The 27992-nt window shown below is 36.3% G+C and overlaps 1 protein-coding gene across 4 annotated transcripts; it reads left to right on the top strand.

Annotated features, from left to right (window-relative positions):
- Positions 1-26066, top strand: LOC138713701 (threonylcarbamoyladenosine tRNA methylthiotransferase). 4 transcript variants are annotated; one of them, XM_069845999.1, is made up of 11 exons: positions 1-173; positions 369-446; positions 1782-2067; positions 3862-3934; positions 7767-7924; positions 9201-9389; positions 11513-11715; positions 15652-15797; positions 15944-16124; positions 17943-18089; positions 22051-22417. In XM_069845999.1, the coding sequence occupies exons 3-11, from the start codon at positions 1782-1784 to the stop codon at positions 22318-22320; spliced, it is 1653 nt and encodes a 550-aa protein (XP_069702100.1). In that variant the 5' UTR covers positions 1-173; positions 369-446; the 3' UTR covers positions 22321-22417. The 4 variants fall into 4 exon arrangements, with proteins under 4 accessions (XP_069702100.1, XP_069702101.1, XP_069702099.1 ...); XM_069846000.1 differs by having other exon boundaries at positions 1-232; XM_069845998.1 differs by having other exon boundaries at positions 2-182.
- The last annotated feature ends 1926 nt before the right edge of the window (positions 26067-27992 follow it).

Raw genomic sequence — 27992 nt, 5'->3', positions numbered from 1 at the left:
ACAGCCAAGTTTTTCCTATCGTGAGTCCCTCATCTCCTGAGAGGATAAAAAACTCATCTCCACTGCCTCCACTTTGTTTTGGCCATTTATTAAATGGCGGATGCACTTTCAATTGTTCAAATATGGCGATGCAACAGCAACTCTATAGACTCTAGCTCCTTGCAATGTACACGGTAATCACGGTATGCGGCACAGGAGTACGCTATGGATGAATAATTGTTAATTGGTCCATGTACGCGGCCACGGCCAATAATTGATTACAGAAACCAATTTTATGATGAGACATACATGATTAACTCTGTCGAACACTTTTTGGAAATATGGAAATCTTTTTGTTAATAACAGTTTTTAAACAATTTTTCTTTCAGATTGTTGGGGTATTCTGCACGACGTGGACACATAGTACGTCGATAGCTAAGTAACAGGAGTCTGAGGACTGTGACAAGGTTAGTGTGGGTTAGATGAGGGAATAACTAAATGACAGGAGGCTGAGGTCAATGGTAAGTCCACACCTGTGGAGTAACGGTTAGCGCGTCTGGCCGCGAAACCAGGTGGCCTGGGTTCGATTTCCGGTCGGGTCAAGTTACCCGATTGAGGTTTTTCCGGGGTTTTCCCTCAACCCAATATTAGCAAATGCTGGGTAACTATCCGTTCTGGACCCCGGACTCATTTCACTGGCATTATTACCTTCATCTCATTCAGAAGCTAAATACCTAAGATATTGATAAAGCGTCGTAATATAACCGAATCCATGGTAAACTTTGAGTGGGTTAAATGATAGGATAGCCAAATGGAAGAAAGTTAAGGACTGTGACAAATTTTGAGTGGGTTAGATGGGGAGATAGCAAAGAGGTCGAGTATTGGTAAGATTATAATGAGTTAGATGAGGCACAATTTTAGAGCCCAGAAATGAAAGCTGAGATGATGCTTTGGAAAGATGGTAAGAAAACTAGACTGAGATATATCTTACTGTTTCTTTGAGGATAGGTTATCAAGTATTCTGTGACACTTCCCTGACTGCAGAGTAGAATTTTCGACATTTTGTAAGCTTAGACCTCCTAATATTCTTCTGCTGCAAAATACCCCAAGTTATCATTGTAAATGCGCAACATGTTGAAACTTCTTCTTGAAATTAGATTTCATATGACTCCAAAACATACTGGGATAAGAATCTTTGCAACAGTGACATAAATTCAGATTGTTAGAAAGAATTGTGTAATGTTTGCAACAGTGGAACTCAACTTAAGAGCCTACTTACCTTGACCTTGAAGAAACTATAACATGGAAAAATGGGAGAAATCAAATGAAAACGGAGTGCATTGTTCAGTTAAGGAAGGTTGTTCTGGTAAACTGCAAGAAAAAGGTCCAGGAGAACTTCAAGTATACGTCACAGCACTTATACATCAATAGAATTCAGGTACAAGAATTTTCTAAAATCAAAAATGACTCTCATGTTCGCACATTGCAAATCAATGGCTAAGAAATGATAGGCTACCTCATATCTACAAAAATGGCCATTTAGTTTAACCGTACTGTTATTTAGATTAACTACATTATTATTATTATTATTATTATTATTATTATTATTATTATTATTATTATTATTATTATTATTTGTATGGTATGTAAAGAGTGAATAATTAAACAGTAGGTCTTTAAACAGACCTCAACAAATTATTTCTGCTGAATATTTCCACAGTATAATTTTTTGATGTTATACATTTCGGTTACTATGCAAAATATATTATCACTTGTATTATGTAACCCCCAACTTGTTTCAGATGCCAGTGCCATGCAGTGAAATAGTTGGTGACATTGAAGATCTTATCTCTGCTCAAGACATAACACCTAAAGAGCGATACAGTAGCAGAAGTTCTGTTACTATCCGTTCAAAAAGGAAAGAAAATGGACAAGTTAAGGAAGAACCAAAGATTGAATACTCTGCACCAGCTAGCATCATTCCTGGAACTCAAAAGATATATATTAAAACCTGGGGATGTGCACATAATAATTCAGATAGTGAGTACATGGCTGGACTCTTAGCAGCATATGGATATAAGTTAACAGGTAAGTTATAGCCTATTATATTGAAATCCAAACCTGCATGTGGTGAAAACCAATTGCAGATTGCTGCAACATACTAAAATCGCTACTCTTATGAGAGAGACGGAGCCTGAGAGGGAAGCAAAATCCGTTCCCTGTTGCTTTGATACTGAAACTCTACAACCCTCATGTTTGTACGAGACGGGTCCATAAAGTAACTTTTCCACTCGTCCCACAGCTAGCAAACCATATGATGCGCGAAGCGACTGTGTGTACGTGATAGAGTAATTTCCTGGCATGACGCATGCGGTAGCAGAACTTCCTGAGTGCTCTCAGTAGCTTCAGTGCATTGGTTGAAGATGAACGCTCCTATTCCAGCTTCCGACGCGTGTGAAGTGCGATCAGTGATGACATTACTCTATCACGTACATCCAATCGCTTGCGTAACATATGGTTTGCTAGCTGTGGGACGAGTGGGAAAGTTACTTTATGGACGCACCTCGTAATAATTGTTGTACAGAGGAAATGATTTTAAGTTTTTTTTTTCTTTCGGACATGTCTTAGAAATCCATTCTTTTTATACCTGGAGAATAAAATATACCCGAGCACCAAAACACCAATTGTTTCCGTGGATAGTGATGCTCTCTATTGTTGGTCCAATGCAGAAGGTTTACCTCGAAGCATAATGAATGACATACATGATTATTTTTTAATTTGTTACTTTGAAATTTTAAATTATAATTACTATATTACTAAGTGAATAAATGACAATACTGTACTCCAACCACGAGAAAGTCTCCAGGGAATGAAGGGAAGCGGGATGATGCTGTGAATGAATGTTGATGTCATAAGATGTCATAAGGTCACACACATGGTTACTCTTGTCTCTATTGGCTAGCTCTCACAGCACAAACCATAACATTGATACAGACATATTGATACTACCCTAGTTACAAAATTAGATCACAGTAATCTCCTGGTCTTTTAATCTCTTCATATAGGAAATAACATATGCAGGAGAGTGCATGGTTTTTAAACTGACGTTATAACGATAATATTATTTATCTACTTCGTTCCAATAGATGACGCAATAGTAAACACATTCCTTTCACAGTTGATCTCCAGGTTGGAGAACAGTAGTAGAATTCAGCTAAATTAATGAGGCCTATTAAAAACATACCCAAATCGGTTGTATTTTTTCGTAAGTTTTGTAGTACGAAATTAAGTGATATAACGTATAATACTATGTTTGTAAATTTGTTCATTTGTTGAGTTTGAAAGTCAAAGTTTATGTACTTCTGATTTAACTTATGGATTATTAAGAACGTGAGAATGTGCATAAATGATTAATTCATTTAGATAGAATGAAGTGTGCATTGCTAAACGAACAGTTCATTAATTTTGTAGCTGCTTGGATGATGTGGTAATTGATATGTGTAAGGTAAAGGTATCCCTGTAACATGCCATGAAGGCACTTGGGGGGCATGGAGGTAGAGCCCCATGCTTTCCATGACCTCGGCACTAAAATGAGGTGGTGTGGTCGGCACCACGCTCTGACCGCCTTTTACCCCCAGGAAAGACCCAGTACTCAATTTTATAGAAGGCTGAGTGAACCTTGGGGCCGTTCTGAAAGTTTGGCAACGAGAAAAAAACCTGTCACCACCTGGGATCGAACCCCGGACCTTTCAGTCCGTAGCCAACTGCTCTACCAACTGAGCTACCCGGCCGCCATTTGATATGTGTATAAGCTAAAAATTGTATGTTGTATTTCTCAATGTTAAATATGTCCTCATTATTTACCAATATGTATCATTACAGATAATAAACTAGATGCTGATCTGTGGCTTCTCAACAGTTGCACTGTTAAAAATCCTGCAGAGGACCATTTCAGGTTAGCACATTCTTAATTTTCAAAAGACAGAACATGCAAAATTTCTTATGAACTTCAGTAACATTAACACAGTTATGACTTCTATATTTCTTACATCATTCTGTTACTGCAGTACAATTGCTTAATGTATAATATCCTATGATGGCATAAAATGTCAAGTTAGATTTTCTCTTTTTTTCCATCAGTACTGAAGTCTGTTATAAGCTGTCACAATATTATTAGGAGCTTGAGTTAAACTCCAGATCACATATAGATTGCTCTTTCCTATGTTAAAATCAGTTGCACTTTGAAGAGAACAACCGCCAGGGTCGCCACCCGTCAGCCGTAAACGAACACGAGATATCAATACAGTCGCTAATGCAGTTCAAATGGAAGTTATGATGTGAGACTCCTTATGTAACAACTAGATGGCAGCATAGTAAACCTGACAAAATTGTTACCATCAAAACCTATAACGCCGAGCAATCTGGGTATCGATTCCCGGTCGGGGCAAGTTACCTGGTTTTGAGGTTTTTTCCGGGGTTTTCCCTCTACCCAATATGAGCAAATACTGGATAACTATTGATGCTGGACCCCAGACTCATTTCACCGGTATTATCACCTTCATTTCATTCAGATGCTAAATAACCTGAGATGTTGATACAGTGTTGTAAAAATAATCTACTAAAAAAACCGCTGTCCAATATATTGTGAATTCGTATTTAACACAAGGGAAGTGTGTCCCCAAAATTTTTAAATTTATTTCAAATACAGCGAAATGTTGCAGCCAACATAGAGCTTCCTGCATAGCACATTCCTGCAGTACAATTTATTACCATTGTCAGATATGCTACGATCCTAATGAACAGTGACTTTAATTTGAGAGCTGTAAATCTGCATTCTAAGGATTGAATGGAACTAACAGGAAATAAATCCTGTCTCAACAAGTTCTCAATACAGTTTGCCTGAGATACGGCTTTCTCTTTTCAGAAATATTGAAAATCGGTTAAAGTTATGTATAGTGTACTGTTATTGCAAGTTTTCTTGAACCTTACATCCCCTAAGTCTGTCTTTCGAACTGCTCGGTACGGCATGTACTCAACAACGTAACGGCACGGCAAGGGTGCCACTCCCTCGGGTAACATGACTCTTTTCAGAAAATGTTGGTTCTTTCACTTTACGGCTTTCTACTGTAAAAGAACTTGGTTCACTACAGACATCATCATATCACTACGCTCCGGTTTTGAGAGGAGAACATGATTTCGTAGCAGGTTTTAATTAACCTGTAATGAGTAAGTATTTAAATATAATCGTGTGTACGCTCCTTCTCTCTCATCCAGGCTGGGGACAGCAATGGCGGAGTTACTACAGTCATTTCTATACATTATATAGGCCTACATGACTTACACCTACAGCTGATATGTACATATTCTTATAACAGTATTTTACAGGCTTATTATTTGAATTTACATTAATTTACAATTATACACAATCCATATCCCTATCATTACTGCCATCATCATCATCGTCTTCAACGCTTGGTCCAAAATTAATTATTATTTCGTGAATAGCATCATCCATTCGGAATTATCTTCTTAATCGTAGGTACTACTTTCTGAACAAGATAGAATTCTACGATTGTATCCCGAATGACATGTTGATCGAAGTCGTCCACTTCAACTTTACACAAGTCTTAATTCTGGAATGAAATAATATGTTTTGCAGAACTATAACAAAATAATAACTTACAACAGTAATTCATTATGTCTCTCACAGTACACACACTATTGTACATAACTATTATAGCAATAAGTTCTAAACATTACATACCTATTCTTTCTCGGAGTAGTGTGTCCACACCTGTGGAGTACCAGTTAGAGCATCTTGCCGCAAAACCAGGTGGCCCGGGTTCGATTCCCGGTCGGGGCAAGTTACCTGGTTGAGGTTTTTACCGGGGTTTTCCCTCAACCCAATACGAGAAAATGCTGGGTAACTTTCGGTGTTGGACCCCGGATTCATTTCACCAGCATTATCACCTTCATCTCATTCAGATGCTAAATAACCTGAGCTGTTGATAAAGCGTCGTAAAATAACCTACTAAAATAAAAAAAAAATTCTCGGACTAGTGTGAGGTTCATTTGGTTGTAATTCGATATTCTTCCTAATTCTCTTCACGGAACTAATACTTTTGCCAGAGTATTTAGCCACTCTCTCATATTCCTTATCAAGAGGTTCCAGCAAGCATTTGTTTAATTTTTCCTCCTCGCAACACTTAATTATATTTACGATAATTTCTCTTTCTCCACTGTGGATAACAGCGTTACCTTTCCTCAGCGGTGGTGTGATTTCGCCATAATTACTACCCTGTGGTTGCTGTTCCAAGTTAACACTACTGGTACGCAGTGAAGGAAATAGCTCTATGATTCTTGACAAGAGATTATGATGCGGAGCATGTGCAAACAACTCAGTTGATTCCACCCACGTTACGCGCTTCCTTCCATCTGCCCCTTGTCCCCGCTCAGGAAGTTCAAGATAACTTGCAATGACAATACAGTCTTTTAGTGTGACATGTAGACGTGTAATTTTAAGTTTAATAAACGCAGTGTGATGTCACATGTAGTAAAATGCGTAAATGGTGAGTTTTTTTTTTCTTTTTTCTGTTCTGTATGTGTAATTACTGTACTTAAATTTATGCCTAATTACAGTAATAGTGCATTAGGTTACAGGCTTTTTTTTTACACATCCACATGACCTTACAGTTATTGCGTGATATATCATGGTTAAGTTATAATGTGGGACTGATATTTGTCCCCCAACAACTGCGTTAAATGGGGCTTCTATTGTATATGTCAATTCAAAGCTATGTTACGGATAGTAGTATTAATTTTCATAGAACCAACCAAATAATTTTGTCTGTTTCTGTGTTTAAATTCAGTTAACTATGAGCAGTTATTTTTAAATTGCAGCAGATGATAAAATATGTTGTCTCCCCCTGCACTTTCTGTAATATTCTTTAAATAAGTATCATTTCTTTCAATAATGATTATTTATGTTAATGTTTTTAGCTTCATTTTATGTACTGTATAAACACATAGTCTATTACTAGTACTAGTGGAAACACTAGTAATGCCCCACTTCGATTATTGTGATTTTCTACTGACTGACCTCAATGTCAACCAGTCGCAAAAATTACGTGTTCATAATTCTTGTGTTCGCTTCGTATGCGATGTCCGTCGCACTGACCACATTACCCCACCCTTCCAAACTCTGAACTGGGTATGACTTAACGAACGTAGAAATTTTCATTCCCTTCTTCTCCTTTTTCCAAGTCCTTCACACTTCTACACCTACTTACCTTGCCTCCCGTTTCAGTTACCTGTCATCATATCATAATCTCTTCACACGCACGCAAAATAGCCGCATACTAGCCATATCAACACATAAGACATCATCGTATTCATCATCATACACAATCTCGCTCTTGCACTTGTGGAATACCCTACCCAGTGACATCAGAGACTGTCGGAATTTAGTAGCGTTCAAAAGCAAACTTATTAAGCATTGTCTTACTGCGTAGAGTAGGTTTAATTTTTACTTAATCAATAAAAGAAATGCTTCTCTCTTCTTAACTTTTACAATAAACTGTCTACTTTTATTAATCAGTTAATCTTTTAGTACTTTGATTTTTATTGTATTTGTAAATTTAATATTAATTGTAATTGTATTCTTAATATTGTAGTTGTTATCACCTGGTAGAGGAGAAAAGAAGGCCCGATGGCCTTATCTCTACCAGGTTAAATAATAAATAAATTATTAATGACAGCTGATTTTGCAAAATTTTTTCTTTGATCAGAAATGAATTAGAGGCAGGAAGGAAAAAAGGAAAGGCAGTAGTTGTTGCAGGGTGTGTTCCACAAGGAGCTCCAAGAACTGATTTTATACAAGGAATAAGTGTGGTTGGAGTACAACAGATTGATCGTGTCGTGGAAGTTGTTGAAGAAACACTCAAAGGTAGGATTGTATATTCCTTGTAATGGTAGGCTAATGTTTGTAACAAATCTACATTATTTTGTTATAAATTAGACTTTAAAACAAAAGTTAATTTGTTACAATTGGTTCTTTTTAAAATGCAAAAATGGTTTGTGCTTGGTTCTTTTTAATAGGGTAAAAACTTTGAACAGCATTAATGTCGATTGTTGTCTCTTGTAGTGTTGCTTGCTTCAGTTGTATTCTATGGTTATTATTGTGTTGCTTTATAATGACCCCCAATAAGTGTAAATATACAAGTTACTTGGCAAATTTCAAGTTAAAAGTAATTAAATTTGCAGAAGTTCATTGAAATAAGGCTTCCAGTCAAGAGTTTACAGTTTCTGAATGCAATGTGGGGAGCGAAAACAGAAACAGCACTTTTGGAAACGCCAAACAATTCAAGAAAATCAGTTCCAAGTCCGAAAAAAGGCAAGTATCCAGCTATTGAACATAAACTGTTAGAATATGTGACAGAGTGGTGTAATAATGGAGTTGGTGTTTCACACGAAATGTTGCAATACAAAGCATTTGAAATCGAAAGAAATATGACAATCAGTTTCATTGAATTTAAAGCAAGCAGGTGATGTATGTGCTGTTTTATGAAAAGAAATTGACTCTCACTTAGGAGAAGAACATCTCTTTCTCAAAGGTTTCTGCAAGATGTCGAAACCAGCTGTGATTATCACGTGGATGTCAGGTAGTTACAATTTTTTCTCCCTCGAATATAATACCCTGGATTTTTAATCCAAAAATTTTGGGAAAAAGTGCGTCTGTTATGCGAGTAAATACAGTAGATCAGAGAGACATCTGCATCAGAAAGTTGGAACTGCAGATTTATGCTCAGAATTTTGCTTATGACATTCCTATGGAGTGCTCTGTGTGGAGTGGGGCATTGTATGAGGCAGACACATGAACATTACAACGAAGCGTAGCAACTAGAAACATTGGAAATGTGGATATGGAGAAAAATGGAGTATGTGAAATGGACAGACAGAATAAGAAATGAAGTGTGGAAAAGAGTGGGTGAAGAAAGAATGATGCTGAAATTGATCAGGAAGAGAAAAATGAATTTGTTGGGTGATTGGCAGAGAAGAATGATGTACTGGAAGGAATGGTGAATGGAAGAAAAGTTCAGGGCAGAAGACGATATCAGATGATAGACGACATTAAGATATATGCTGCCCTTGGGCAGAAAACTATGAATGAATGGTGTGTACAAATTTTGTTAATCTTCTGTTGTTTTCACTTCATGTTACAGGTCACACTGTGAGATTATTTGGACAAAAAAAGGAGGGAGGAAAGAAGACAGGAGGGGCATCTCTGTTACTTCCTAAAGTTCGTAAGAACCCTCTCATCGAGATTATTCCAATAAATACTGGCTGCCTCAACCAATGCACTTACTGTAAAACAAAACATGCCAGAGGTGACCTTGGAAGTTACCCTCCAGGTATTGTTACTATTGTTAATTTCAGATTGATTTCTGCAGTGGTACTAGGTATACATTTCAGTAAGAAATACAGAGTGAGCATAAATGATTGCCCTAGTTACGAAAATTATTTGTGGACTAACGATTTAACATAGAAAATATTTAGATATACAAGTAGACAGAGAAACTCTCCAAGTTTTTTAACATACCTTATAGGTGCTCGATGTGTGCTCCCCTTGTGACCCTACAGACATCAAGCCGGTAGTCCAATTCGTCCCATAAACGATGACGTGTATCCATGTCGATTGCAGTGATTGCATTGATGATGCGGTTGTGTAACTCTGGCAGATTTGCCGGTAATGGGGGTACAAAAACAGAGTCTTTAACATATCCCCAACAAGTAGAAGTCACACGATGTTAAGTCAGGGGAACGTGGAGGCCAGGACAAGATCTGCATCTCGTCTATCCCGCGCGACCAATCCATCTGTTTGACAATCGGTCGTTTAGAAATGTCCGGACTTCGTTATGGAAGCGAGGTGGAGCACCATCTTGTTCATACATGAAATGGGCACTAGCACTCTCCAGCTGTGGCTTCAACCACTGTTCTAACATATCCAGGTGAGAATGTCCTGACACGGTGAGTTCAAGAAAAAAGAAGGAGCCGTACACCTTGGAGTTGGAAAGTGCACAGAAGACATTAAGTTTCGGGGGAGTTACAAATGTGCTCCACGTAAGCCCGACCAGGAAATTTTCTTTTACATAGGTATCTGTGGTCACTAATTGATTGTACCATCGTCTAATGGTCTTGGCATCTCATGGACCATTATTGAATCTCTTTCGAAAATGTCTCTGCACAGTTATGACGAATTTTGTGGAATGAAATTCCATTGCTACAAATGCACACTCAGCACCAGTCGCCATTTCCGTAAATTCAAGTCCTCTACTGGTAGGAGGTGGAACTACACCGCGGGGATAATTTGAAATAAAACTTTGAGAGATATTCTATTTGGTAATATCAGTACCATTGTTGTATCATTCACGGTTTGTCTATAAAAAAATCCCCAAACTAGGGCAATCATTTATGCTCACTCTGTATGTCTGTAGATGATCTCCAGTTGCCTTTCCAAATTTTGAAGGTTGCAAAGTTGAGTCTAAACACATTACTATTATAAATTTAATAAACTTCATGTTCTGTAAAATTATTAAGATTACTTCATATTTTAAGTGTTTTGGGTTATTTCATGCGAAAGAGCAAGAATATTAATTTTATTCTGGCATTGAAAAGAGTTTGACAGTATAAATAAATGATACATAAAAATATTCATTCTTGATGCACAACACTTTTAACATTGTCAGACTCCAAAGCAGCTATTCTATCAATAGTCTCTAGACACACACCTTCATCTCAAACATCATAAATAACTAAAATGCTCTCTCCATTAATAACACTGAATAAAAGAATTGTATTCCAATGGATACCATCCCATTGTGGAATCCTGGGAAACGAGAATGCGGATACTTTAGCAAAGAAGGGCAGCACTGCTACTTACAGACCTTTTACTAAATCTACGTATTACTCTGTGAAGAGATTGATTAAAACTACATACTTAGACTTCAACAAACAAAATTTGATAACACAATCTCAAGGGAAAAAATGGAACTCTCTGCATCATAATCCACAGTTGATTCCCGATTTACCACGCAAATCGTCTGTAGCTGCATTTAGATTGGCAACAGACCATGACTGTTTGGCCAAACACCTGCATAGAATTGGAATATATCAGTCCCCTATCTGCCCATTGTGCAACTCAAACCAAGAAATGGATTCGGAACACCTCAAAATCTGTGCTTCAGTGGCAGACTATACTCCAATATTTTTCAAAGATGTTGTCATGGTCAGCCACTGAAGCACAGATTTTGAGGTGTTCCGAATCCATTTCTTGATTTGAGTTGCACAATGGGCAGTTAGGGGACTGATATATTCCAATTCTATGTAGTTGCTTGGCCAAACAGTCATGACCTTTACTTTGGACTATTTGTTGGTTCTTTTGGAATAAAAATACCTCTGTAACAGACACTCTATTATATACTAAACATATGCAATATTTTAATTGAGTGAGTTATTCATTTATAATTTTTTATAGATGAGATCATTTCCAGAGCACAGCAGTCCTTTGAGGAAGGTGTATGTGAACTATGGTTGACATCTGAAGACACTGGCACATATGGTCGTGATATAGAAACAAATCTTCCAGCACTTCTGTGGAAGTTGATAGATGTTATCCCACAAGGCTGTATGATGAGAGTGGGCATGACTAATCCACCTTACATCCTGGAACACTTAGAGGTGAGTTGATAACAAAATGAGATGGAGAAATGCAAAATGATTCCATTTCTTTGGTTAGTGCTTTAGTCTTAAATTAAATTACAGTAGTATTTAGTTTACTGTTTGCAGTGAAAGGACTGCATTCAATAATTGAATTGCTTGGGGTAAGCACCATTATGAAAGTTTTAAGATACATCGAAAATAAATTTTCAATTCTTCCATAAACCTGAATAATGTTATTCGAACTTTTGTTTTTTACTAAAAGTGTTTTATTATCATCCTAGTTTCGTAATTACAGAAATAAAACAAGGAACAAAGGATAACATGTTAAATATATTGAAAAAACTGAAACAGTGTAGTGGAGATATCATTGTGTTACTCAAAATCAAAGGTTGTTATAGTAATCCTAGATCATATATGTAACAGATAGGTCGGCCTTATAGGCTTTGATGTTAACAACTTTTGTCAGGTTTACTACGCTGCCATCTAGTTGTTACATAAGGAGTCACGTCATAATTCCCATTTGAATTTCATTAGAGACTGTACTGCCATCTTGTGTTCGTTTATGTCGGACGGGTGGTGATTCTGGCGGTTGTTTTTTTCAGTGCTGCCGATTTTAACATAGCGATGAGTTATCTGTTACATGTATTATCTAGGTAGTAATACAACATCATCATCATATAAGTGTAGTTACAAATAATTATTAATCGTTATCTGAAACATACATTATCACTCATCACTTAAATCTCTCACACACCCATTTTCCGAACATGTCGGTATAAGTGACAGAAAAATGTGTGATGTATAGATGGAACATGCGTCAGTAGAGACAAGATGTCAGCAACTTTGTTCTTTTCGACTGGTCTGGATCCGTCATATTTCAGCTGAAGTACAGGAACTGAACTTTGCCTTCTACGTTTTCAGAGGTTAAATTCATGCCAGACATCATTATAAACTGTGTGACTGATAAATACTGATGACGAATTTTCTAATTTAACCTTCAACCAACATACATCCCTTAGGTTGACATCTAGTCCATAACTAGCCTTTTTCTAAAGAGAAACGCCTTTTTTTTTTTTTTTAGATGACATAGGCTATGTGGAAGAAGTGCTCCCTTGTCGTATGATACAATCTGGTGCTACATATTTCTTCTGTACAACATTGCCTATACGAGAGATATATTCTTCACCCATATTACGCTCCTTTTGCTTCGTTTTACGTTGTGAAGAAGTCTGAATTTTTCAGAGAAGGTCTCTTTGTCTCTTCTTCTGCCTCTTCATCACTGACATCATTTGCAGCAGCATGTTGTTGATTTATTTTCTCCCTGTGGTTAGTCACATACATTCGGCAAGCATTACTATTGTGATTAATTATGTAATTATTTATATATAGTAACATCCCTCGTATCCGGCACCCAAATAACTGGCAATACCAAAACAACAGCAGTTTTGGCTAGGTTAAAAAAATATAGTCATTCATGCGAAAGGAAAGAGTCAGATGGAGATGTGAGTGGTTTTCGTGGATTTCACATGCCACATATTGTGTTTATGCTTTACAGTGTTTACGCGTGAAAACATAGACAAAAAAACTCTGTTTTGTCCCTGAAGTAGATCGGGTACCATCAGTAAGCTGTTACTTGAACCTTGTAAACATTGCGCAGAGACGATATCTTTAAATTTACCACTTGAACTCGCCTCTTTCGAAGGGGTATTGGACAAGACTAAATAGGAAAGTGTGAAATTCTCTGTTCCTACAGCGCATAAAAATTTCATTTGAGTGATGGATACTATCATGGCTATTACCGCTACACGCTGCTGTTGCACAATGGATTCCGCGAAAAAAAAAAAAAAAAACAATTACTTAATTTTAACATAAAAAATAAAATAAAATAAAAAAAAATAATTTATATGCAAGCAAAATGTTCTTACACTCAATTCATTGAATGCTATTTCGTCGTCTTCATAGTTGCGACATTAGCTACACTGCTCTTCATGTCACATGACTCACATGACCGGAATTTAAAATTGTCATAAGGTTACAAAAACTTTTAGTATTTTTTACGCTATTATGTAGTACTGTATTACAATAATTATGAACTGATGAATGTAGTCTACATTACTGTATTCAGTACTAAAAATAAACATTGTATGTACTTAAAAACTTTATTTTTAAACGTCTATATGAAAATTACTAAATTTCAACATGGAAAAAAATGTTTGTGCAGTACACTGCCTCTTACGTAATCTATAAAAGTATTTTTCAATTATCCGGCACTGGCTTTTTTGTCCCATAGTTGCCGGATACGAGGAATTCTACTGTAAATAACAATTATTATTATATTATTGTTACTAATATTATTAATTTAGCTATTATTTATTATCATAATCGTCATATATTTACAATTGATAATTTCGAAGCTTAAATCAGAAGAAATATGACAATAACCTGACAATGCACGTATTTCAGAAACATAATGGTAAGTACATGCACTTACCATTATGTCAGTGAAATGCGGGTAGTAAAATTTATATGCAAATTTATGTACCTCCGAGTCATCAGAACTATGAGCAGTGTATTCGGGATCCTCATTGCTGTTGTGAAGTATAACTAGTCTTCTTCAAAACATTATAATTTTGTTACACACAGGAGACGCGCAAGTGTTCTTCTTAGCAGCAGCCATTTTACTTGTCACTTACCTTTGTGTTCCTGCTACATGCAGCAACTGGTGTTTACCATATGGCCTCTCCCTACCATCCAAGGAGATATGAAATTTTTACCCAATATCTATAATAGGAACTGCCAAAAGCAGCAGTTGTATTCAAAGATCCCAAAATACACTATGGTGGCGTTTATCACTATGTCCTCCTGAGCAGCTCAATTTACAACAGAAATCTGTGTTGGGCAAATCATATTTTCTGTGGTTACAACAGTATTTCTCTATCTGATCTGCTGTGTGGTCTCAAATATCTAGCAGTTAAAGGTATGGTCACATGTCGCTACTTTTGCAGCACTGCAGTACAAAAAACTGCGCAACTCTCGTACTGCGATGTGTGAACAACTGTGCAACCCGAAAAGTAGTGGCTGCCGAACCTGCTGCCCGCTACTTTTCCATGCTGCGTGCAGCTTAAAAGTAGCGACGTGTGAACAGGGTTCTCAGGGTTGCAGCCGCAGCGTTTTTGATATCGGTTTTGTTGAAACTTTTGTTGCGGTTGCGACCAGTGTTGCCACCCAAATGTGCCAATGATACTTTTATTGTTTGGATGTATTTTAATGTTAGATGTGATGAAAATAAATTATTTGTAACAGTTACTAAATGCACAACACAATGTGAATATATTTGCTGATGATATAATTCATTTTTTTAATTTTCCGTAGTGTAGTTTCAAACAGGAGGGTTGCCAACATTGATTCCGTGAATATGCTGTTGGTTATCATTTAAGTATATGGGCGTTTTAATAGCTTTATAGTAAAAATAATGTCAATTTCTGAATACTAGTTAGGACAGAAAAGCAAATAATAGATAAGTAAGCTATTACACGAGTTTCATAATAATGTGAACATAACCACAAAATGTATATTGAGAAGTCAACACGGGGCTGGAAACCTGCAGCAAGATTGTGGTTGCAAAAGTAGTGCCTTGTGTGTGAACAGACTTGCAACCTCCAGTTGCAACTTTTGCAGCACTCGGGTTGCGCAGCACGAAAAGTAGCGTGCGGCGTGTAGTTTTGGCTTACGTGTGAACACGACATGCAACTTTTGCAGCTGCAGTACAAAAGTAGTGATGTGTGACCGTACCTTAAGATTGCCGCTGCCACTGTTACCACCCCATCACTACTACTAGTACTAGTACTATTACTATGTTTAACACGTTTTGAGATCATACTCTTCAATTATTGATGTTTTAAACATAAGAATGATGCAAGATACAGTTTGATAATTTATGGCGTGTTTCTCCAGGAAATGGCAAGAATACTATCACATCCGCGAGTTTATAGCTTCCTACATATTCCTGTCCAGTCCGGAAGTGACTCTGTTCTTTCGGACATGAAGAGAGAATACAGCAGAGCTGATTTCCAGATGGTTGTTGATTTCTTACAGCAAAGGTACTTAGTTGATAGAAACTGTATTAATAGAACTGTAATATTTGGTAATTAATTTGTGGATTTTTTAAAAAATGAAAGTTTTAATTTAAACATTGATATAATACAATATTTATCAGCAGATGCTCTAACTGCTATCTATTTTACAGGGTTCCTGGTATTACAATCGCTACAGACATTATTTGTGGATTTCCCACGGAAACAGATGACGACTTCAATGATACTATGAGTCTTTGTGAGAAGTACAGATTTCCAAGTTTGTTTATCAACCAGTTCTATCCACGGCCGGGCACACCTGCAGCTCGAATGCATAGACTTCCACCCCAGGAGGTACTGCTGCCACTATTACCAACACCATCACTACCACCACCACCACCGCTGCCACCACCACCACCGCCACCACCACCACCACAACCACCACCACCACCACCACCACCACCACTGCCACCACCACCACCACCACCACCACCACTACCACAGTTTGATATCAAATTGCTTTATTGCCATGGCATCCAGACTAACATTGCAAGATGATAAGAAATAAGACTTATATTGTAATAGTTCAAGTAAATTAATTTCAGAAATCTTCACAAACTGTAAGGTTTTCATAAATACCACCACCATTATCCCACTGTGTGGTCAAAAGTGTCTAATTGTCGTGGCATGTACGCTAACATTAAAATATTATAAGAAATTGATTATATATTGTAACAGTTAAGATAAATTTATTTTCAAAACTTGTTCAGTCTGTACAACTTTCATAAATAACAACAAAACTACTTTCAAGTAGCTTTCAAGGCAGTTCAATGATTAGAGCATTTTCTAAAAAAAATCATTAAGGAATTAAAAAACTAGAGAATATTCCCTTGTCAATAGATAATTCACACAAAAAAGGTAGAGGGCTCATTTTGGTCCTCCTGAATTAGCTGTGATAGTTACCATTTGTTATTAACAGAGAAAAATTCACTTCAGCACCAAGGATCGAACCCCGGTCTCCCAGTTCTACACGCTGGGTGCTCTAACCACTGAGCTATACCGAAGTTCAACCCACCGCACTGGATTGAATCTTTCTCCTTTAGTTCTTTTCCCTTAGTGCCCTTACTCTGTGTTCGACTTATATATGTATATTGACATAGTTTAAGTCAACAGTCATCATACAAGGAGCGCACTCAATTGAGTGACTTGGCGACCGGGATTCCTACAGCATATATACTATTAGGCGAATAATCTGGGGAGATCTGGGTTCAATCTTCGGCATTGGAGCGAATTTTTCTCCGTTAATAACAAATGGTAAATTGAACTGGCTTTAATAGTTGCTTAATTCTTAAAGTTTACTTTATTTTTAGTGAGTCGCCTATATAAATTGACTTGAAAATGTGAAAGCAGAGTCTTGTTATTTATGAAAAGTATACAGTTTAAGGAGATTTTTAAAATTAATTCACCTGAACTGTTGCAGTATGAGGCCTATTTCTTATAATCAGTGTTAGCCTGTTGATGCCGTATCAGTGAGACACTTTTATATTGGAGTAGGGCAGTTCGATAAAGAGGAGATTAATTTATGCAGAATTCAGCCATCCTGCATTTCTTATGGGTTTCTTATTTAATAGAAGAGGAAATTGTTGATCAGTGAATACAGTATATTCAGAATACTAAGTAGAGTATTTTTCTTACAATGCAATACATATAATTTAACTATAGTCCTGACGCTGTTATTTCCGGCGTGACTCCGCCTCTTTGCTTACGTCTTAGAAAGTGAAGGCTCTATAAAGTCTAGGTAGGTAGTATCGTTCGCCATTTTTGTTCTTACGTTGCCGAGCTACCATACGAGGAATCTATTTGCCACACCGTTAAAACATTATCATGTTGTAGCTTCAATGATAATAAATCAAACGCAATGTAATTCAGCAAATAATTGAGCAGCAAATAATGTCTTCGTGTGGTTTCTGCAAACGCCAACGAAAGAACTAAAATGGCGGGCGATTATATTAAGTATTTATCGAGCCTTAAGAAATGAATCAGAGAATCCCAAGACGCACATGTTTAAATGTAGCCGACCTGCAACGCAATTGGCTGCCGGAAATTAGAGTGACGGGACTATAATATCAAGTTCACAGATTTAACAACTGACTATACATTTTGCTATAACAGGTTAAAAAGAGGACAAAGCGGTTATCTGAGTTTTTCCAGTCTTATCATCCTTACACCCACAAAGTAGGAGAGATACAAGATGTATTAGTAACGGACATATCACATGATGGGAAACATTATGTTGGTCATAACAAATTTTATGAACAGGTAAGTCTAAAAATTTTCGGATCAGCTTAGTTGCCTGAACTTAGAATCCCTTTACTCTGGCTATTTATAATATGTTGTATTTTGTATAAATGTGACTTATTGTAGTCATTGTTTCCAGAAGAATAAAATATGAAGTTGTTCCTAAACAATACATACAATATCTTTTATGTGCTTGCCAAAAGTTTCGTGTCTGTCTGAATTATGAATGTTACAGGTAATATTTATGGTACATTCTGCCAGTACGAAGTTTAATTGATTGCTTCAAGGTAATAGAATGTGGAAGATTATTTCTTAATATTCTGTTTAATTCCTAATTCAGTTATATCATTAAGTTCTTAACATGAAATAATCACAGAGGACACCAGTCTCTCTTTTTTTATGTTCTGTATGCATTGCAGTCAAAAGGTGTATTGTGCTTACACCAGTCACTTACACTGTACTCGTTCATCTAATGTTAAATTTGTACTTACATTTCAGAACACATTTGGAACTGATACCAACATTTCATAATATCTTCTTAATTCAGCTATCCACTTTTCAGTGGTTGCTTCTAAGTCCTGTCCGCCATAAGAATCTATCATTCCACTGTCCATCTTCTAAGTCGAATTTAGTCATAACTTTTTTCACACTACCACACCAACTTAAACGAGTCATTCCTCTTTTCCTTCTTCCTGTGGGGGACCAAAGAATTACCCGTCTGGGCCATTTCTCCTCCTCCTCCATTCTTTGTACATTTATGTACCACTGCAGTATCCGTTCCTCAATCCTATTTACTACAGTTTCTTCTGCTTCCATCTCTGCTCTAATAAAATCATTTCTTACATGCTGCAACCGAGACACTCTCATATTTTGACGTAACCTGTCCTTCTCAGTGCTCTCCAACTTCTTCCTCCATCTATCATTCAAAGTCCAACACTTTGACCCATACAGAAGGACACTCTCTACCATTGTTTTCAAGATATGTTCTTTAGTTGCTTTTGTCATTTCTCTGTTCCAAAGGATGCCATTCAAGGATCTAGTTATTTTTCTCGCTTGGCTGATTCTATTATCTATATCCTTTTCACAAGTACCAGAGCTACCTATAATTGATCCTAAATATTTAAACTGGCTGACATTCTTAATTGTTACACCATTTACAACCAAGTCCTCTCCCTTCCCTTCAACAACCATATATTCTGTCTTCATAAAATTCACTTTCAATACGTGTAGACTATACTCACTTACAAGCTTGCGGAACATATACTCAATATCTTCCTGATCTTGTCCCACTATTACCTGGTTGTCGGCGAATAGCAAGGTATGCAACATTTATGCCCATACCTCTGCCTGAGTCATTCCATTTCTTCAAGACATTCTCTAGGAAGATTTTAAATAAAGTTGGTGGCATTCCACACCCTTGCCTCAAACCTTTTGTAGTACAAAATTCTGCTTATAGATTTTTCCCCATTTTGACACATGCTGTCCTTATGAGGTCTGTGAGAGGATTTGGGGTTCCAGTTTTTTGTAGGGCAGTCCAAAGTCGATTAACTGGTACTGTGTCATATGCCTTTTCTAGATCAATGAAGATAAAATGTATCTCTTTTTTTTTTTGGTTAACATTCTTTCCATCATCTGTCTAATTGTAAATATATGGTCTACACAGGATTTGCCTGTTGTAAATTCAGCTTGGTCTTCAGCTATCTTATTTTGTATTAAAGACTCCAATCGTATCTTGATTATTTTATTGAGTATCCTACTCATTCATGCCAAGACACTGATACCTCGATAATTCATTGGGTTCCTCTTGTCTCCCTTTTTGTATATTGCACTTATATATGATAAGGTCCATTCTGGTGGAATAGTATCACCCTCTGGTTGAAGAGTCTGGTTAAGATTCTTAAAATACTTTGTTCTCCATATTTATTCCTCTAGGTCCTGGAACTTTTTCATTTTTTGAACTCCTAAGTGCATGTCTGACATCTTCTGTTATTGGGTCAATTTCATTAATAACATTAAAATCTAAATATGGATATAAAACCACTTGAGAACTCTCTTCATCAAAATTATCTCTATCTTCTGTTAAAAGATTTTTAAAATATTCTTCAAATACCTCAATTTTTATTGGATTAAAACTCCGGGAACTATTTGATGTAGAAATTTTTTAAGTGTTTTCCAGGCTTGTGCTGACCTTCCATATCCAATGGTATTTTCTATTTCTACACACATTCTATTCCATGATTCTGTCTTTTGTTTCTTAATTATTGCTTTGGCCTCTTTTTTACATATCTTATATGTATCTTCGATGGTGAAATTGAAGCCATTTATACATCATTTCAAAATGTATTTCTTTGGCTTAACCAGTGCAAAAACATAGTCATCCTGTCTGACTCCAAAGCTGCAATCCAGTCCATCAGCTCAACTACATCCCCTAAAATTGAAAAAGTAAAAGAAACTCATTGCATGGTAAAACAAATTCAAATGCTAAATAAAAAGTGGTCTTCCAATGGATCCCGGCCCACTGTGGACTGAACGGTAACGAGAAAGCAGATATGTTAGCAAAGAAAGGAACTAAAATCAACTTAAAAACAAATTTCAAGTTCCCATATGAATCAATAAAACGAGTCATAAAAAGAATAAGTAACAGCGAACAGGCAAAACATCAAAATTCAAAATGGGAAGAATCATTCAAAGATTCAAAACTAATTTCTGATCTACCTCGAAAATCTGCCGTGGCCATGTTTAGATTGATTACTGGTCATGATTGCCTCAGTAAACACCTCCATCATATTGGAGTACTGAATTCACCTAAATGCTTACTGTGCACCAGAGAAGAGGACATGGAGATGGAGCATCTGGCTAATTGTGAAACTCTTAGGACATTTGTGGACCTTCCATCAAAATATTGGGAAGCAAGAAGGATGATGACTTCATTGCTAAATCCAGAGCATTAGATACACACACACATATCTTATATTCATCATAGTCTTCCGATTTTTTTAACTTAACCATTTTTTGTATGCACACTTCTTTTTGTTTATCACATTCAGAGCGTCTGGTGTTATCCAATAAGTCCTTGGGTACTTTTCTTCTTCTGTACCCAATGCTTCCCTTGCCGCAGAGTGAATGCAATGTTTCAAATGTTCATATAAGTTACATGCATCCCAGTCTCCTTCAGTTCTCAATTTTTCTTGCAAACGACTATTGTAAAGATTTCTGATCCTCTCGTCCTGAAACAAGAGTAAATTATAATGAGGTTCATGTACCACCTCTCTTCTTTCAGAAATAGGAGACTTTTATTCGCTCTGAAAATCTGCAGGGTTATTTCACTTCCATCCTGTATATCTAATTTATTATTACAGAATGAACTCATTTTACGAGATTCTTGTCACGTCAGGCTCCTGTAACAACTTTGACATCTACCTCTTCCAGCCATGCAGATTCAGTCTTGTTCAGCATTTATTTTGATAAATCCAATTATTGTAATCATGTACAGGCTTAGAAAAAAGTTTTGTCACACAGATACTTTATAAGTCCAGAAAGGAGGCAGTACACATGATCAAGGAGAGTGACCTGATTCACAAAGGAACGACTAGTTGAGGTGGTAAAATTAGTTTTGTTTCTTTGTATGTCTGATCATGCGCACCGCCTCCATCCTGGGACTTGTAAAGTATCTGTGCAACAAAACTTTTTCTAAATCTGTACATACTATTTTTCTACATAGTCACTACAATATTCCTTTGATCTTGTATTCTTAATATTTTAGATTTTAATGATACACAGTGAAAATGTTTGTACAGAAATAATGAAAACAAACGTTTTATCATAGTTAAGTTATAGACGGAAAATATTAATAAAGAACACAAGGAAGACAAATGTTAATCACCAACCAACGAATCTGTAGTGTTGTTGTTTTACCAGAAATTACTGACTGTTTGTATGTAGTATTTCTTTCACAATGGGTATGTTTATATTTTATTTTCAGATTTTAGTACCAAAAAATGCTGAACTATTGGGTAAAATGGTGACTGTGAAAATAATCTCTGCAAGCAAACACTCAATGACTGGTGAACCCCTTGCAAACAAGTCATCATGGCCATCTCCTTGTCTTACTACACCCCTGGCACAGGGAGAGGTATCAGGTGTTGATAAACTAGTGAAAGAATCTACAGATACCTCTTACAGTTTGATTCCTTACACTCTCATTGTGCTGCTCTTGGCTGTATTGGGAAGATTCTTTTGGTTATTGTTTTGATGTTCTCAACCTATACTGCAATGTATTGTCAGAATTCGGTGAAAATAATACAATGTTTTATTCTGAAGTAAAGAAATAAAAGAGAATAGGACTGCTGTTGATAGTCTTTGCCTATATTATTATCTGTGATAATGCAAATAAGACAGTTCAACTTAATTATGACGTTTAAAAATAGAATGAAATTGGTATTGAGTTTCATGACTGATAAATGTAAAAGTAATTGTGTGGTACAACATTAACTCTAGAACAGACAAGTTAAGTGCGAGCATTTCTAGCCTTTAAACGAGGTGTAACAGTGATGTAGAATCTCCTTTAAGCATATACCTGCATGCGATTCTGTAATCAGATCTCTGAACTCCTTGTCAGAGGGTACAATATGCCCGTGCTTGACATTTCTGCTCTAGAAGAAGTGGTATCATTTGATAAGGAGCAACATAGCATCTGCCATCAAGACCAACAATAGCAACCTAAAGGTTTATGAAGAAGTCCACTGTGTTGCTTCCAATGGGAATAGACGAAAAGACATACCTAATTGCTCTTGACTGCAGTAAGAAGACATGGTACATTTTGGATCCCACCATACAATTTGAGATCTGCAGTGACCAGCCTTTGGAAGTAGACAATGAGAAGAAACAAATTTATTAACCAACATCTGACTTTAAAAAATGTTAACACCTGGAGACTATTGAAATTATGGGCTTATTCATTGGAAGCCGGGAAACTATAACAACATTTTTTTTTAATTTTTGTGGATGATTTAATTTACCGAGAACAGTCCGTAAAGAAATTGCCATTAAGTCATCTATTCAAATTTTAGAACATTATTTATATAACAGCACATAATTTTAATTTATTTATACTTTTGTTATAAGTAACCCAAATTCATGTTTATGTACTTCTTTTATTATTTATTATTATTACATTTTGTTAGGTATACTTTGTCATTTTAGGCAGGTCGCTCTAGTGGTAAGTTTTGTAAATTAAATTTAATATATTAGAACACCTTATCTAATGAAGGAACTGAAGAATACCTTAGTCCACATTGTCAGTCATTGAAACAAAATTTAATCTCCAAAAAATAACGTGATTGTTAGTATGGATTAAGTTGAAATGATGTTGTGTATAGCATATACAGTAGAATCCCTCTTAACTGGCATCAAAAGGACCAGACTAGTTCCTGATACGAGATTTTGCCGGATAATTAATAAATACCGTTATATACAAAAAAAAAAAGTTCGTATTTCATTGTGCCAAATGTTGAAACTGCATCCTGTGAAGCTTATTTCTCTATCGCTCGCTCATAACTGAATAAACATGAAAACTGTGTGGATTTTCTTTATTAAAACACATCACACAACACAAGTAATACACTAATTTTAGGTTAGAATATTCACTGAAAATTAAAGTTCATGCGAACTTCCTAATGTGACAACACTGACGGCCTGAAGATAACTAAATAAACATGAAAACTGTGTGGATTTTCTTTATTAAAACACATCACACAACACAAGTAATACACTAATTTTAGGTTAGAATATTCACTGAAAATTAAAGTTCATGCGAACTTCCTAATGTGACAACACTGACGGCCTGAACATAACTAAATAAACATGAAAACTGTGTGGATTTTCTTTATTAAAACACATTACACAACACAAATAATATTCTAATTTTAGGTTCGAATATTCACTGAAAACGAAAGTTCGTACGAAGTTCCTAATGTGGCAAAATTAACTGTCCAGACTGTGGCAGTGTGGCAGATTTAAACATTTTTTGGCTCAGCCAAAAGTGCCGTTGTTTTGGTATTGCCAGTTATTTGGTTGACAGTTACGAGGGATTTTACTGTACTGTAAAATGCAAATATGCTAGGATAAGAAATACACAAGCGGTATGTAATAGTATATTATACTTTAAGGGAGAGAAATGCATTTTTCCCGAGGTACATGATTGTAGCCCGAGGGCTTTATCCTAAGAGCTACAAATGTACCAAGGAAAGACTTGTGTTTCGATCTCATAGGGTTTATACTATTTTTTTCTTTCACTGGGAGTAAATTGTCGCATTTTATTCCTGAAATTGTAATTATTGAAGTTTGCTCGAGCTATTTTATTGAGCATGTATGGACAAAGGAAATGTAATAACAACAGCAATTGCTGTTTCGTGTAATGTTATATTTCTTTCCCTATGGAGAAAATGTTATATTTTTCTCCTGATTTTAGTAACTGACATTTACTTCCAGTCGTGGAAAAATTTGTTTTTATACGGACAGTTGAAACTTAATATGTACCATGATGAAATGTTAAAAGTAAACTTCAGGAAAGCTTGTTTTAATTCAGTGACATCAATATGGATTTGTCTTGATAATTGAGCAGCTAGTATTCTCTAATTTCATTTTAGGGATTACATGACCATCTTGCATAAAATCTCGATTATTACCCCATTTTCTCTTAACCACATTTTTTCTGTTTCCTCATTTGCGTAAAATAATTTTCCTTTTGGCAGTAATAAACATGCTGTAATATTTAGGGAATTATCAATTGTTATAGGCTGTGACAGTTTAAAATATGTGTAAAAAAGTTGATCAGTCCAAACATTGTAGATTTAAAATTTTCAGTTTTGGGGGGGGGGGTGATCTTGTCATAAAAATAACCACAGTACTGTAATTAAAAACTTTTGTGTGAAATGGACAGTTGTTATAAATTGGGCTGATTATACATACACTAGAACTTAAATTATTGTAGTCTTTGACTACCATTTTTTCTACTAACATACATTTGCACAAAGAAGAAAGGTTATTAAACAAAGTCTTAAAGAGTTGTTTCAAGAAGCAAGGTGATCCAGTCACTTCAGATCTGCTAACATTTGTTGAGACTAAAGGAACCTACTTCATTTTCCTGTTAACTATTTCCTATCATATTTATTGCACATTAGTTTTATTTCTCGCAGTCCCTGAATGTAAATATTTTGTTTTATTGCGATATTTTGTTTCTGTATGTAATCTCGGCATTCTGTAGCATTCTATAGGTCCACTGTCTTGTGCCTTTCGCATCTAAGAATGTGTCAGTTGTTAATTTCAGTGTCAAAGTCTGTAAAAAAAAAGAACATGGCATCCCATCAAAATATAGGAACTCAATGTGAATTGCGTTTTACAACGTTTACTAAGTTTTTCTGTTAAATCCTACAAGAAATGTAATATATTTGATAATGTTTTATTATTACTTCCAAATGGGCTAGAGCAGTGGTCGTCAGCACTCGCTGAAATGTGCAATGGGTACGCGGTGCCGTCCCGTGCAACAGGGAGAGATAGAGAGCATACCCGCTAGCAGCTACGAGAGCACTATAGTGCACAGCGTTTTCCGCGGGTAAGAGAGGCTAGCCCCAGCGTGCTTTGTGCTGACTACCCCTGGGCTAGAGGATCCCAATGGAAGGCCATTAGAAGAAGATGTTTTATTATATTAAATCTGTGTGATAGTATTGTAGAAATTATACTTCTTGTAAGATATAATCTTGTTCGTATTTATGATCTAAAAAAAAAGATGTTATATTAGTAAAGTGTGTCCATTTTTCTTTATCCCTGACAGTTCAATATGTGTCGTTGGCTATGGGTGGTTTTTCTCCATATCATATGACACACCCTTGTTCATTTCATCCTGTTGTAACTTGCACTTGAATTCAGTTGCAGCTGCTCGTCTGTTCTATGCAGAAGTGAAGAGAAATAAATAATGTATTTATGTACTGATGTACTGTATGTTTGAGTATTTGATATTGAACTGAAGCTCAATAGAAGAATAAATTACATCTTTCGATGTTGGATGACATATATACGTCCGTTGATGTGACATATTAATGAATATTTAAATACTTATATAGTCACAATCATGCCATGGTATGAAAGAAAAACTTCACAACCTCGAGCGAGATTCGAACCTGCGACTTCCTGTACTCCGGTCAGGTGCTCTACCAACTGAGCTATCGAGTTCGTCTCACTCCAAAGGCTCGAAATTCTCCTCTCATACTGGCGACTCTGTTATAGAGTACTTTCCATAGCGTCTGATCTAGTCAGCACTGCTTATGAGTGGAAAGAAACATTGTAAATGTAAGCAGTGCTGACTAGATCAGTATGAGAGGAGAATTTCGAGCTTTTGGCGTGAGACGAACTCGATAGCTCAGTTGGTAGAGCGCCTGACCGGAGTACAGGAAGTCGCAGGTTCGAATCCCGCTCGAGGTTGTGAAGTTTTTCTTTCATACCATGGTGTGATTGTGACTATAAGTATTTAAATATTCAATAAATTACAGTGAAATTCATCTGTCGGATGGGGACGTTAAGCCTGGCAGTCCCCTTGGTGCTATTCGACAGGAGTAGGCTATGTGCCAGCACCGGGTTTCCCCTTCTCCTTTCCTTACCTTCATCATCATCCTCACCCATTCCCTACACTACACTTATACGAACACTTAACATACACTCACCCTAGTACACGACATAACTCTTCACAGATACACCTCATGCATAATGTGGCCTGCTGAAGTGGTGTGCAGTTTGAAAATGGGTCACAATCCTGCCATCTATCCGCAGTATGCGGAATCAGAATCACGCAAAGTGAAGTGGGTAGGCATTAGACACACACACACACACCTTCATATATGGATACTTACATAAGGACATTGCATACAAAATCCACAGTTAAAATATGTAATAAATAATAAATGCTGTGCTGAAGCACTAGGTTAGATAGACACACTCTAATACTGACATTCAATTCCTCTTTATTAAAGGCTATTAACACAGAACATATTTCTTCACTGCATTGTACCATAGCATCTTCGGATGCTTGGCAAATAAGAGAGTAGCGGATGAAGTTGCTGTTGTAATGATACGTGGCAACTCTTGCACTAGTGACTTATCGAAAGAAACAATCTCTTTATCCGTTTTCTTTTCGTTTTTTCAACTCTTTATATTTTGTTGAGTTATTTGTTCTCTTAGAATATACCGTATTGTCGCGACTAACGAAATTCTAGCATTCACGAATTCTTTCGACATCTTTGTCTACCACGTGGTGGCTACTTTATCTTTCTCAATAACCTTCTTTTGACATCCACAGTCACTTGCATTAGTTTGTGATAATATTGAATCACCCTGTATATGAGCTAATGTATTCATTATGTGGAACACACCACTTTTTCTTAATAATTGTTGTTACACAAGATATACGTGTAATATATATGATTCTTTATCAAGTTACTACAGGTTCATTGCAAGTTCCGGTTTTTGTGTTTAGCATAATAGTGACAAGTGGATATTCTTTTGTGAGTAATGAAATGTATACATATGTATCCTCACATAACATATTATGCGACATCTTCTCACATACGGTATATATTATTTCATAGGACTTTTTAAAGAACAAGAGTGTTACAAAAATAGTAATCACTCTCAATTCAGTGTCAGAACTGATCATTTATTTGTGATATCGAAACTTGCATGACGAATTATCCAAATATTGCAAACATTTAATGTCTTACATCTGTTAATTCTGATATATTCAGAAGTCAATTAAAAAGTTTTACAAATATGTACGTTCTCAGACCTGTATTTAGGTAGTGCTACTCTCGTGGGCCCAAGAAAAAATTGCCCCCCCCCCCCAACCAACTTTCTTATGCAAGTCTCATATATTTA

Source organism: Periplaneta americana, chromosome 14 (genome assembly GCF_040183065.1).
Source record: "Periplaneta americana isolate PAMFEO1 chromosome 14, P.americana_PAMFEO1_priV1, whole genome shotgun sequence".
NCBI classification, from domain to species: Eukaryota; Metazoa; Arthropoda; class Insecta; order Blattodea; family Blattidae; genus Periplaneta; species Periplaneta americana.
Note: the sequence above shows the minus strand (reverse complement) of the source record. Positions and strands in the feature narration are given on the sequence as shown.

What these genes read in the sequence shown, in the direction of transcription:
- LOC138713701 (XM_069845997.1), top strand. Translation starts at nt 1,304, where the DNA reads ATGAAAACGGAGTGCATTGTTCAGTTAAGGAAGGTTGTTCTGGTAAAC. An exon ending in TGTTGAAGAAACACTCAAAG is followed by an intron (nt 7,925 to 9,200) that starts GTAGGATTGTAT and finishes TTCATGTTACAG; the next exon opens with GTCACACTGTGAGATTATTT. An exon ending in CCTTGGAAGTTACCCTCCAG is followed by an intron (nt 9,390 to 11,512) that starts GTATTGTTACTA and finishes AATTTTTTATAG; the next exon opens with ATGAGATCATTTCCAGAGCA.